General features: G+C 45.9%; 1 protein-coding gene across 1 annotated transcript in view; it reads right to left on the reverse strand.

Annotated features, from left to right (window-relative positions):
- Positions 1-11,489, reverse strand: part of TMEM163 (transmembrane protein 163) — a 206,005-nt gene extending 194,516 nt beyond the window's left edge. The window contains exons 1-2 of the mRNA XM_081052608.1: positions 11,065-11,489; positions 5,579-5,698 (exon numbers count right to left, since the gene is read on the reverse strand). Of these exons, the coding sequence (XP_080908734.1) occupies positions 5,579-5,698; positions 11,065-11,260 (316 nt within the window). The 5' untranslated portion in view covers positions 11,261-11,489. The remainder of the gene's footprint in view (positions 1-5,578; positions 5,699-11,064) is intronic.
- Positions 11,490-11,905: the final 416 nt, after the last annotated feature.

An 11,905-nucleotide genomic window follows, 5' to 3' on the forward strand; every position in this document is an offset into this window, starting at 1 on the left:
ATACTTCCAAGTCACAAACTTTGCAAGTTCACCTAATTTTCTGAATTATACTAGATATGTGAATTATACTAGATATGTGAATTATACTAGATATGTGAATTTTATACTAGAAATCTGAATGTCAACCATAGTTACATACAAAACTGATTTATCAAAGACAACTCAAGTAATACTGACCAAAGCTAGTTTTACCGTGAGCTCTTCTGGAAACTACTAATTTGAGAAAACACAACATACCTGATTACCTGGAAGCTTGTACGAAGTGAAAGGTGAGAGCCTTTATTTGCAATGTACATACTATGTTGAAATACAAAATCTTTCTAGCTGATTGGAAAGAGGTGTCCCCAAAACTTACACCTATCCATAACCCTCATGTCCAAACACAAAGGAGACAACAGTATTTCTTCAGAAGCTGTTCAGCTAAAATCAGCATCTATGATTAAACAGAAAATGGCAGGTGAGGAGTAAAGACAGGCATTCTGACTGACCCCAGCAGCTGCAGCTCCAAGACACTGCCCCTAGCAAGAGAACAACCATAAGGATGATCCAACTGTCTCAAAAATATTTCAATTGGTTATAATAAATGAGATAAATGAGACCTAAGCCTGGTATTGAAACCAAGGGTCCTCATAATTTTGACTTGTTTTGTAGCCTTAGTTTTAAAGATCCTTTTTTCTTCTGCAAATTTTATAGAACTTAGCCTTTGCCCCTTGATCACGTCTAAGCCCTGAGACAGCAGAAGACAGTAGCCGGGTCCAGACGAATGGTTACAAGTTTTAAGCCTCTAGCAGCTCTTAAGCCCTGAGGCCAAATGACCCCCTCAGCCACCTCTCCATGAAACCAGACAGGGATGCTGGAGCTGACACAAGAGCTGTCTTCAAGACCTGAAGAAATCATTTACACCCTTACCTTACCTTCAACAAGTCAGCACCTAACATGACCCCAAGTCCCTCATCCACAAGTGTCTCGTGATTTTGCCCTATATTGTGTTTCCCCCAAAATAAGACCGGGTCTTACATTAATTTTTGCTCCACTAGGGTTTATTTTCAGGGGATGTCTTATTTTTTTCATGTACAACAATCTACATTTATTCAATTACAGTCATGTCATCTTCTTCTGGAACATCGTCTTAGAGTACTAAATGCATCCATCTGGCTGAGATTAACTGGGGCTTATCTTCGGAGTAGGTCTTATTTTCGGGGAAACACGGTATTACCTATTAGTTACCTGCCATTGGGAGTGGAGTGAGGTCTTTTAGAGCACGAGCTCACCTGAACTCCGACTGATGTCAATGCCAGTAAATTCCTTTCTCCACTGTAAACTCTTGCTCATTCATCTCTTGGGCCAGTGCTCGCAGGTGAACAGACTCACACATTGGGGTTCGTAAACAGTATCTACACAAAACTTTTGATGAAATTTATTCCCAAGAAATTTTTTTATAAGAAATATTTTCCTTCTACCTAACTAAGAAAAAAGGGTTTTTTAAAATATCTCTCAGTTAATTCATTTAACAATCTTTAGTACTCTATGCTCTTCCTGCCCCCAGAGATAGCAAACCATCCAGCTGTGGCAAGAAGACATGACGATACATGTGGTCTCCTCTTCACCATGATTATCACCTCCACTGCCAACATACACACACACACACACACACACACACACACACACACACACACAAACACTCCAATTGAGACAGGTTAGCTAGCATGTTGTTAGCCAGACAGGAAGGACCCTGGTGGGATAAACAAAAGGCACCCATATCCTGAAACACCTGGTTCTAGAATGACTCTTTCACTCCAGGACAAAGATATGAGAATGCACCTTGAAGTTGATAAATTATCGCATAAATCCCTGTTAGCCGGACAAAGAAGCAGATCTGATAGATAGGAATGGGTTCGCTAATCCCTTTACGGTGGGCAAACAGTACAAACCTGATAGACGAATTCCATTGGAAGGCGCCAGCCCCCTTCTCTAAGCAGGCAAGGGAAGTATAAAAACTAGAGCCTTTGCCCCACGGTGGGCAACCCGGTCGGGACCCCCTCTCATTCCGATAGCTGCAATTCTTTTCTCTTTACTTTTAATAAACTGTCCTGTTTCACAACTCCTTGCCTCTCCTTGGTCTGTGCTTCCATTCTTCGGTCTCACGAGACACAATCCCGGCACAAAGAAAATATTCATACATCACAAAGACTTCTCTGCCATCTCAAACATCACATGTGGTAATTACATAGCAATTCTCTTTTTAAAAAAATATGAGTCAAACTGACCAATTTATTGGATAGAACAGACTATTCCATTTCATCCCACCTTTCTGTCAACCACCTCCTTGGAGAAGACTTCTTCTGACAGACCTTCTGACACTTCAAAAATACATTTGCTATTTCTGAAGCATACAATTTTCCTTTAGATCATAATTTAAACATAACTTCAAAAGTCAGTTTATATTGCTTAATCCTTATTTTCTTTCCATTCAAAACTATGAAAAGTATTTCATAAAAGTGTGTCGACATGTAAATGATGCTCTAGGAAGGATTTTTATATATTTCACATTACAAATACATATAGGAAACTAAAGGGTAAAACCAACAATCCTAACAACACAACCAGAGACCACCCCAAGGATTTAAAATATGAAACACACACACACACACACACACACACACACAATAAAGCTACTCTACATACCATGTGTCCCTAAAAATAAGACCTAGCTAGACAATCAGCTCTAATGCATCTTTTGGAGCAAAAATTAATATAAGATCTGATCTTATATTATATTATGTTACATAAGACCCGGTCTTATAGTAAAATAAGACCCAGTATTATATTATACTATATTATATTATACTATATTATGTTATGTTATATTACATTACATTACATTATATTATATTACATAAGACCCGATCTTATATTAAATTTTGCTCCAAAAGACACATTAGAGCTGATTGTCTGGCTAGGTCTTACTTTCGGGGAAACATGGTAGTTAAAGTGGGGGAAATATAGTTCACCTACAGTTTTTGACTTAAACCAAAACAAGTTGAAAGCAACTTGGGAACAAAATTAATGTATTACAGAAAACAACTAAGATCATGATATTATATGCCAATGTCAACATTGTATAGTCAAGAAGTTAGAGGATTTGACTTAAATATCATGGGCAAAAAAGGGGCCACATATCAAAACTGATAAGCTCAGGGGAGGCCTGAATGGCGGGCCCTACAACCTCAGAGACTGAAAGTAACCACACCGGATGGTCTGAACATAAAAATTCCTAACTGAAAGACAGTCATGGTGGATAGGTAGTCTTGTCCTAGACCTGTAGCTTTCTTGACAAAAATCCATCTTTACACCTTAAGTGAGCCTACTATATTTTTGCATTGAAGATATCCTTTGAAAAATCAGAGTAATCTCCTTTTCCAGACCCCTCTGGACACAACCTCCCACCAGAGCAGGAGATCACAGAACCCCTCACTGTTATCTTGTTGCCCACATACCATTAAATGTTAACTATCCTGTACTCACCAATGTAAAACAAGTATGTGCCTCAGTTTTACTTTTTATCCAATCTCAGAGATTTCCCTGCTTTGTTTTCTCCCACTTCCTCAATCTACCACCAATGGATTTCATGTAACCACCCCCTACCATGTCTCCTCTTTGATTCTAATGTATAAAATAGGCTGTAAAACTGCCATTCTCAGGAGTATTTTCTCAATCTGTTGAGATTTCGCTTCCTGGCAATTGTCAGTTTGGCTCAAATACTCTTATCAGTTTGGCTCAAATAAACTCTAATAAAGACTTCTTCTTAGGCTGGACATTCTTTTGTCGACCATACTTACTACAATAAAGGGGTAAAATCATTTAAAAAAGAAAAACAAGCCGTTTCACAAAGCAACATTCTAATTCCACATGCATCGAGCAACAGTCTTTCCTATTAAAGGAAGGAGAACAAAATTTTCAAGATAACCCAACTGATCAGGTATAACAAATGAAACGAAAATTTCCTCATAATTTTTCCCTATTTTGAGATTAAGTACACCAAATGTAACAGTATTCTCCCAAAGGAAAGACTTGCTCAATATTTCTTCACATTCAAATCCCCCATTCAAACGCCCACATGATAAAGTAGCAACAGCTCTATTAGGCACAGGGACACATCTGAGTGACTGCTATGCAGTTTGTAAACCACCTCCATTCATCTCATCCCTCTTTCCTTACATATGTAAATTATGGTGTCTGATGTGGAACCGACAACAGCCACCACAACCAAATTATCCTCCAGGGACATCAATCGTGCTTGTTATTCTTGTTTCAGCATTAAAAAAAAAAAAAAAAAAAAAGAGGAGGAGGAAAGAGGAAGGAGCAGCTATTTTCAGAAATTAGAATTCCTCTTGATTAGATTTCTGGCTCACTGGTAAATGTTGATACCCTGAAATGCACTACCCTCTGCTTCTAAATATTTGGCTTTTTTTGAGAGCCAAGATGTGGTACAACTTTTCTAATATAAATTGCTTCAAGTAATACATGCCCAGTTTTGCCTGGAGCATTTGGTCAAATTCTAATATGCCCTCTTGGGAGCCAACACCAACTTCCAGCAGCAGACCTAACTGCAGAGTAGAATTTTAAACAACACACACAGAGCCTTATCTTCCAACACACAATCCTTTTTTCTCCTACTGTGAGGGTTGTCATATGAGACACTTTGTGTATGATACTTATCACAATATACTCATAGATTTTCTGTTAAGGTAATAAACTAATCACAAAATACATTCCTCTTCCCCCGACCCCCGCATTAAAACACACACACACACACACACACACACACACACACACACACACACTACCACCACCACCACCACCACACCATGGTTTCTACCAAGGTTGAGCTGAAGCTGACAGCCATTGCGAAAGCTTATGAATCGCTGCACAATTAATAAGAATAAATTGCACATGTACATTTCTATAGGCTGCAAATGTTAGCAAAGAAATCGCATGTCATACGGCTTCCTAACTCCAAAGAAGATTATCCATAGGCAGAAAGTGTTCAATTGTCTGAGTTCTTCTTGATTTCGTAAATGGTTTTGTTTCTGTGGCCACTGAAAACTTGAGAGAGGACCCTCTCATTTTTCTCTCATAAAAACATTTGCGGTGATTTTTTTCCAAACCTCACAGATACAATCAGGGAAAAGGAGAGGGTGTACCACAATACTGCACTCATCTGGTTGCATTAGGCTCAAAATACGAATCTCACGGATACATATTTGTCACATGTCAGCCCAAACTGAAGGCATCCACCAGGAGAATATTTTCACTACTCCACGGCTGCTGGAATCTACTTCCACAAACCCACATACCGATGAGAGCCAAGACTCTCCATTTCTTCATCTTAACCAACACTTCCCTCTGCAGAGGAAAGAAGCCATTTTACTAATTTATAAGTACCCTGACTATCCAACCATCTTAAAAAATTTCATCATCAATAATAGTCAACTAAAAGCAAAAGTGCACCTCACAGGAGTCAGAATGAAACAGGCAACCCCAGCACATATCGATCAGCAAGATTCCGGATACTCACTAAAGGCGGCCACCGCCAGAGCCAGTGTCACAATAATGGAGAACCAGGAGACCCACAACGCCTTCTTTCTGTAGTTCTGAGCTTCGTGAGGTTTTAGACGAGTGCTGCTTTCTAGTAAGCCTGACATAAACAAGGAGAAAAGGAAGTTAGATGTTTCCTTATTAAGAAACCCACAGCCAGAGCTACACTTTCTTATCCAAGGGTTGCAAACTGACAGCCCGTGGGCCACGATGTGTTTTAACAAGTAGGAGAGTTCACATGGAAACCAGGCTTTCTGGCATCTCTTGAAAGATCAGAGTCTCTGGCAATATCTGGCATAGTTCCTGCAAGGTAACAGCAGCTGTCTTCTTTATAGGGACCCTGCAGACCCCACCACTCCCTGACCCGCCATATTACCCCAGCCATCCCCCTGCCCCTGTGGTAACTCTCTTGGCTCATACAGGTGCTGCTCCTTCTAACAAGGTGCGTTAGGTAGGAAAACAGCACCAACAGCCCACATTTAGTTGGCCATTCTGACTCTTCAGCTGTGGACATTGATTTGCATTGATCCAACTGCACAGTCCCAACTGGTAGGCTGGATTGTGCCTGAAGCAACGAGTCATGGAATACAAATGGCCTCATTTCTCCCTCACTGACAACTGGAGGAGGACCATTTCTCTTTAACCACCACCACCACCACCAGCCACCTGACCTAAATTACATGCCATGTTTTCTTTACTCCTATTTCTGCTCTATAGTATCTGTCCCTTTGTACCAAGAATGTTAAAAAATTCTCAGAATATTAAAGTGGAGTAAAACTGCTAAAACTGGAGGTAGCTTTCCAAATGGGCCATGTGTAAGAAAGGTTTGATTTTTGTCTCCTGTTGTTTCAACATTGAGAGTCCTTGACAAAAACAGAAATTCATGACTCCAAGGCAATGCCCAAGCTTCAACTGCCTTGGGTGGAAAACTAAAACATCTTCAGTAAGATCCCAATTCATTTATTTTTCTTCTCCTTTGAAAATAGATCATATATGGCATCCTTTGTTGCATGGAGAACCAAATCCTCAGTCAAGCATTCTACATAAAAGGAGCTTATGACACCATCTCTGGCTAAACAACAAATCCTATACCTTTCACAGGTGGAACAGCTTGATCACAACAGCTCCAAATAATGAAGAAATTGGTAGTCAAAGCTTAGGCACTATTTGTAAAATACTGTACAGTGTGTGACATGTGAATGTGTACATTCACATGTGTACATTTTCTATGAATCATGTAAAAGGCGTCATCCTATTAGACCCACTGGGCACCACGCCAAGCCTCTGGTTGCCAAAAACTGTGTCCTGTTCAAAAATTATAACAAGGACCCTGTTAAAACTTCTCAGTTCCATTTACTACCCAGACTCAAGCACCCTGAACAAGTCCTGAACAAAGCAAGAGGAAATATCAAGAAGGTTGCTTAGTGAGTCCAGTTCATAGCTCAGCGATTTTTAAATAATTGAAACCTGTAGACTTCCGTAGGATCAAAAGATAGATGAGATTGCTAAAGGCTGATATAAACACCATCTCTATCACCTCACTAAAAATCTCCCCTAAATATTCCTTAAGAAATGCACTTGGATGGAAAACAGAAAAGCCTCTCTTGTCAAATTCTCCTCAAGGTACAAGGGATTTCCAATTAAAATCCCTTTGTCTACTTCTTTCTGGCCCTTTGTCTACATCTTCCCTAGCTGCCGAAAAACACCCCATTCTAATTTTCAAATACAATCACCCTTGTGTCCAATTAAAACCACAACCTAGAATGAGCAGGTCCCACACACTCCTAATAATTTATTTCCCTTTTCCCAAATGATATAAAAATCTTCCTTTCATCTTGGCCAATTGATTTTCAGCAGAAGTGAAGCTGTAACATTTAAGCAATAACTGAAATAAGCAGTTCATTTGCTAGGTATTTTGACAGCAACAATCTCAAGAGGTTTATCCACTGGGGGTAAAAACAGGCTCCTTTCAGAAGTAGGTTTAATTTTCTAAGAGAAATGCAATGGTCTGCGTTTTCTATTCTGCCACATGGCATTTTCCTTCCAAAGTCATCCTTCCAACACTATGACCGAACCACACAAACCAATCTACACACCTCACCCCTCAGCGGGCCAGCACTCCCCTGGGAGAGATTGGAATGACGGCCCCTATGGGCTGGACTGCCCTGCTAAGGAGGCACATGGTCCTCTCAACACAATAGGACTGGTGGATCTTCCCCAGATCTGATCCTTTGTGTGCCTCCCCCATGAGATTTTTTTAAATTGAAAAACTGGAGTAAATGCAATGGGGAAGACAGCCCAAGAACAGAGAAACTTTTCCATTTCTATTCAACTTTTATTTCCTACTAGTTTTCCTTTCCAAAAATATAGCCAATCCCAAGAATGGAACTTTCCATTCCTCAAAGGGAAGTGGAGTACAATTACCAACAAAGACCCAGCTCAAAAATGAATGGTCTGCTGCACAAGGTGCCTCTACCTCTGCTCCCATATTGGTGCATACACACTTGCAAGCCACAGAGATGTGAGAACTTCTGAAGTTTTCAGGAAGATGTGCTTCAAAGGTAGAAGAAAGGCAGCACAGAAGCTAAGGCAGGCCACAGATTTGCACACAGGGCTGGGTCATTCCTATTGGAATGACCTCCACATCCAAATTTCTAATCTCATTCAGATTTCACATATTTGTAATTTGGGTCAGGCAATAATAAGCAAAAGGGTTGTATTAGTAACAGGCGTAAACCTTATTATTTGAGGGGATGCAAATTTATACGGGGAGGTTGAGGGCCTCAGTCACTTGCATGCTAGCATGCACTAGTTCCGATTGCTTTGTCCTATAGAGTTAGTCATGCTTGGATTCGCTGAAGGAAGGGGAATAGTCATTAGATGGGAAGGTAGACGGAAATGCTGAAGCGTGGAACATTCAAGGCTGGGCTAGGCCCTAAGGCGAGGGGCAGAATAATGGGAAAACACTTGTGGAGAGAAGAGTATGTATTAAAAGAGAGAGGATGGAAATGCCTACGACAAATTTGGCCTGTTTTGTGTGTGTTTAGTCCCTAAAGGTCTCGGACCACAGAGCTCTTGCTCCCCGAACTATGAGGCTCAGCCAAATGGCTCTGCAGTATCGACATGAGCTAGACAGGTTTTGGGAACCAGCTCACATCACTTCTAAGGGGAAAAATACCTCCAAATTCCCAAAACACTAGATTATAAAGCAAGACAGACACACGTTCCAACAGGGTCCTGATAGCTCAGAAGGAAGTTAAGACAAGAGAGAAAGCCAAATACAGGTACACATCCAGGGTGCTCACCCCACACACACCCTATAGGTACTTAGGCCTTAGAAGCAAGCAAGCCAAGCATGATGAGGAGATGTGCTGCAGGCAACTGCTGAAGCTTCTTTCTCCCCAAATCTTCTCACCACCAGGAAGAAGGCAACAGCAATCGAACCATTCCCGAGGGATACAATAATCAATATTGGAAAGATGGGGCCCCATAAGAAAAAGCACAAAATATTACAATAAACCTCCCCAGGTAACCTGATTTATTTAATAAAGATGACTCATTTATCACTAACTCTTCGCTGGCAGGAATAGGTCAAACAAAAGAATGTCACACTGACTTTCAGCGATGCCACCCAGCAGTGGGTTCTTTGGGAGACAGGGTTTATCCTAACAGAGGCTCTCTGTGGTATGCAATGCTTTCACACAGTAACAGTTTATGAAACAGTGAATGCTTTTATGCTATAATATAATGGAAAATGAAATTCAGTAGACCAGTGAAAAATAACCTTAAGAATGAATTCAGATGGGCTTTCTACACTTGAGCATGAGCTACAAAATGATGCTAAATATGAACTCACCCTCGTACTTTTTTCCCCTCCTATCCTTTTGTGGGGTGGGGAGAAATAGGCCAGCTTTTGACCTGCAATGCTACAAAAATAAGCTCAGCTCAGAGTTCCGTCTTTCTTCAACACCAAATTTGTAAATGTGAGTTGCAGACGGAAAGGTCATTAACACTACCTATAATAAAACTGATAGGCCTTGTTGGGTGCTTGTGATGTCACCAAGCCAGTTATGTGAGACTAGCAGGAGAAACTGCAACGTAGGTGCAGAACTCGTTGCAACTGGAGCGGCTCCAGTTCTCGCCGAGCTCCCTGCCGATTCTCCATTCTCGGGGAATTGCCGTTTCCATGTCATTCTATTTCACAGGCTACAGTTTAAAATTTCGAAGACGAAAGAGATCGTGCATCAGCACACTAAACCGGAATAAAAATGTACAGGAGATACTAAGAATAGGACAGAAACCTGCTAAGACTAAACTATAAAAATCCGCCACAGCCAACAAAAAATAAGGCTTCCAAGAAAAGGGGGTGGAGGGGCAATGAGCCGGCTCCCCTGGAAGGGCCTGGCTGCAAGAATCCCGCTTCGGCCACTAACCGATTCTAGCAGAACCCGAGTCTTTCTTTCTGAGCGGATCGATTTGGATTTAGATTTGGATTCAGCAAGAAGCAGGAAAAGGTACAGACGCGGCCAAGAGCAGGGCTCCGAGCCTAACGGAAACGAGAGAGGGATGCAAAGAGGGGTGTAGGAGGAGGAGAGACACGGCAATGAACAGGGCAGTCTCTCCCATTTCGTGCGGGCAACTCAAAGGCGGCATCGCTGTCGGTCGGAAAGTGGGGTTTAGCCTCCCAGGAAAAAGACGTTTGCGAGGTTCCAGGCCAGTGACTTGGGAACGGTTCTGAAGGGGGTGGAGACGTGCGCTCCAGGAACCACCAGGTTTCAGTGGCGTTCATCCAGAGGTTGGTGGCCCAAACCCAAGTGTGCCAGTCCTCTGCCCCCATCACCCGACAGCAGGGCAGCGACCCACGGTTAACGGGGTCCCTGTCAATGAGAGTCGGGGGCCGCCCGAATTCCCTTCGCAGAGGCGGGCAGGCCGGCGGCCGCCGGGGAACCCCTCCAGGCCGGACCCGCAGAGCCAAGTTCCTCGGGAAGCTGGTGGAGGTCGGAGTTCGGGGGAAAAGGACGCGCGGAGCCCAGGTCGCTCGGAACCGAGCGCGGCCCGCAGTCCCCCGGGAGCGCTCGGCCCCGAACGCGAAACGCCGCCTCCCTCAAACTTTTGCAGTGGGCGCGGGGGGGGTCGGGGACCCGCCGGGAGGAGGGCGCGGACCCCGCGGGCTTCCCCGGGAGCAGCGGGTCTCGGGTCCCGGGGAAGGAGCGGCTGCCGAGGCGGCGCCTTGTGCTTTCCGCGCCCTCGCTGGGAAGTCCCGGCTCGGCGCCCCGAGCGCCCGGCGTCCGGCCGGAGAGGGAGAGGCTGGCTCCTCCCCGCGCACGCCGGGCCGGGGCCGGGGCCGGGGCAGGGGCCGGGGCCGGGGCCGGGGCCGGGGCCAGGGGCAGGGGCGGGGGCCGGGGCCGGGGCCAGGGGCGGGGGCGGGGGCCGCACCCGGGGAGACGGCCCGCGGGGCGCGCTCACCTCGATCTTCCAGACCGTCGCTGAGCTGGCCGCTCTGGCTGATCCGCAGCTGTTGCCCCTCCTCGGGCTGCAGCGGCTCCTGGGCTGGGGGGCTCAGCGGACCCGGGGTGGCGGCCGAGGGCGCGTGGCCCCGAGGCGGTGGCGGGACTGCGGGGCCCGGAGGGCTGCGGCGCTCGCGGCCCGCGGCCGGCTCCATGGCGCGGGACAGCAGATCGCCGCGGCGACGACGAGCACCTCCGAGACGCGAGGCAGGAGTGCGAGGCGCTGCGGCGCGGGCGGGCGAAGGGACGGACGGGCAGCGCGGAGAGGGAGGGCGCGCGGGCGCGGCGGGGCGGGGGTGCGCCGGCTGCCGGGGGCGGGGGTGGCGAGCCGCCGCGCGACTCGTGCGGGCGGTGGCAGAGGCCGGGGCCGCTCTGTCGCCGCCGCGCTCCGCCCCCGGGGGCAGGTGCGGGCGTCAGGGACCCGCCCCGAGGCCCCAGCGCCGGAGCCGGAGCGAGGCAATCAGTGTGGAGGGAGGGATCCGTGGGGCCAGACGCCTGGAGGCGCCCGGAAACTACTGGGGACGCGGGGCGGCTCGGGCGGGGCCTTGTGAGGGTGCGGGAGGAGACCTGCCCCACCCACGCTGCGCGACGCTTCCCACGGGAAACCCTCTCGAATCCGCTTTCCTCTGCCGTCCGGGAAGCCGGCGGCGGCACTCGAGCGGGAGAGCGGACAGCGCCCTGATTTGGCATCTTTCCCCCCTGGAGCTTGCCAGGCTTTACAGGCTGTGCAGGGCCTCCGCCCGAGCTGCCGTCCCACCGCGCAGCCCGGGAAAACGGTGCGCACTGGCCCCCAAGCCCAC

This window comes from Rhinolophus hipposideros (genome assembly GCF_964194185.1).
Source record: "Rhinolophus hipposideros genome assembly, chromosome: 6".
NCBI classification, from domain to species: domain Eukaryota; kingdom Metazoa; phylum Chordata; class Mammalia; order Chiroptera; family Rhinolophidae; genus Rhinolophus; species Rhinolophus hipposideros.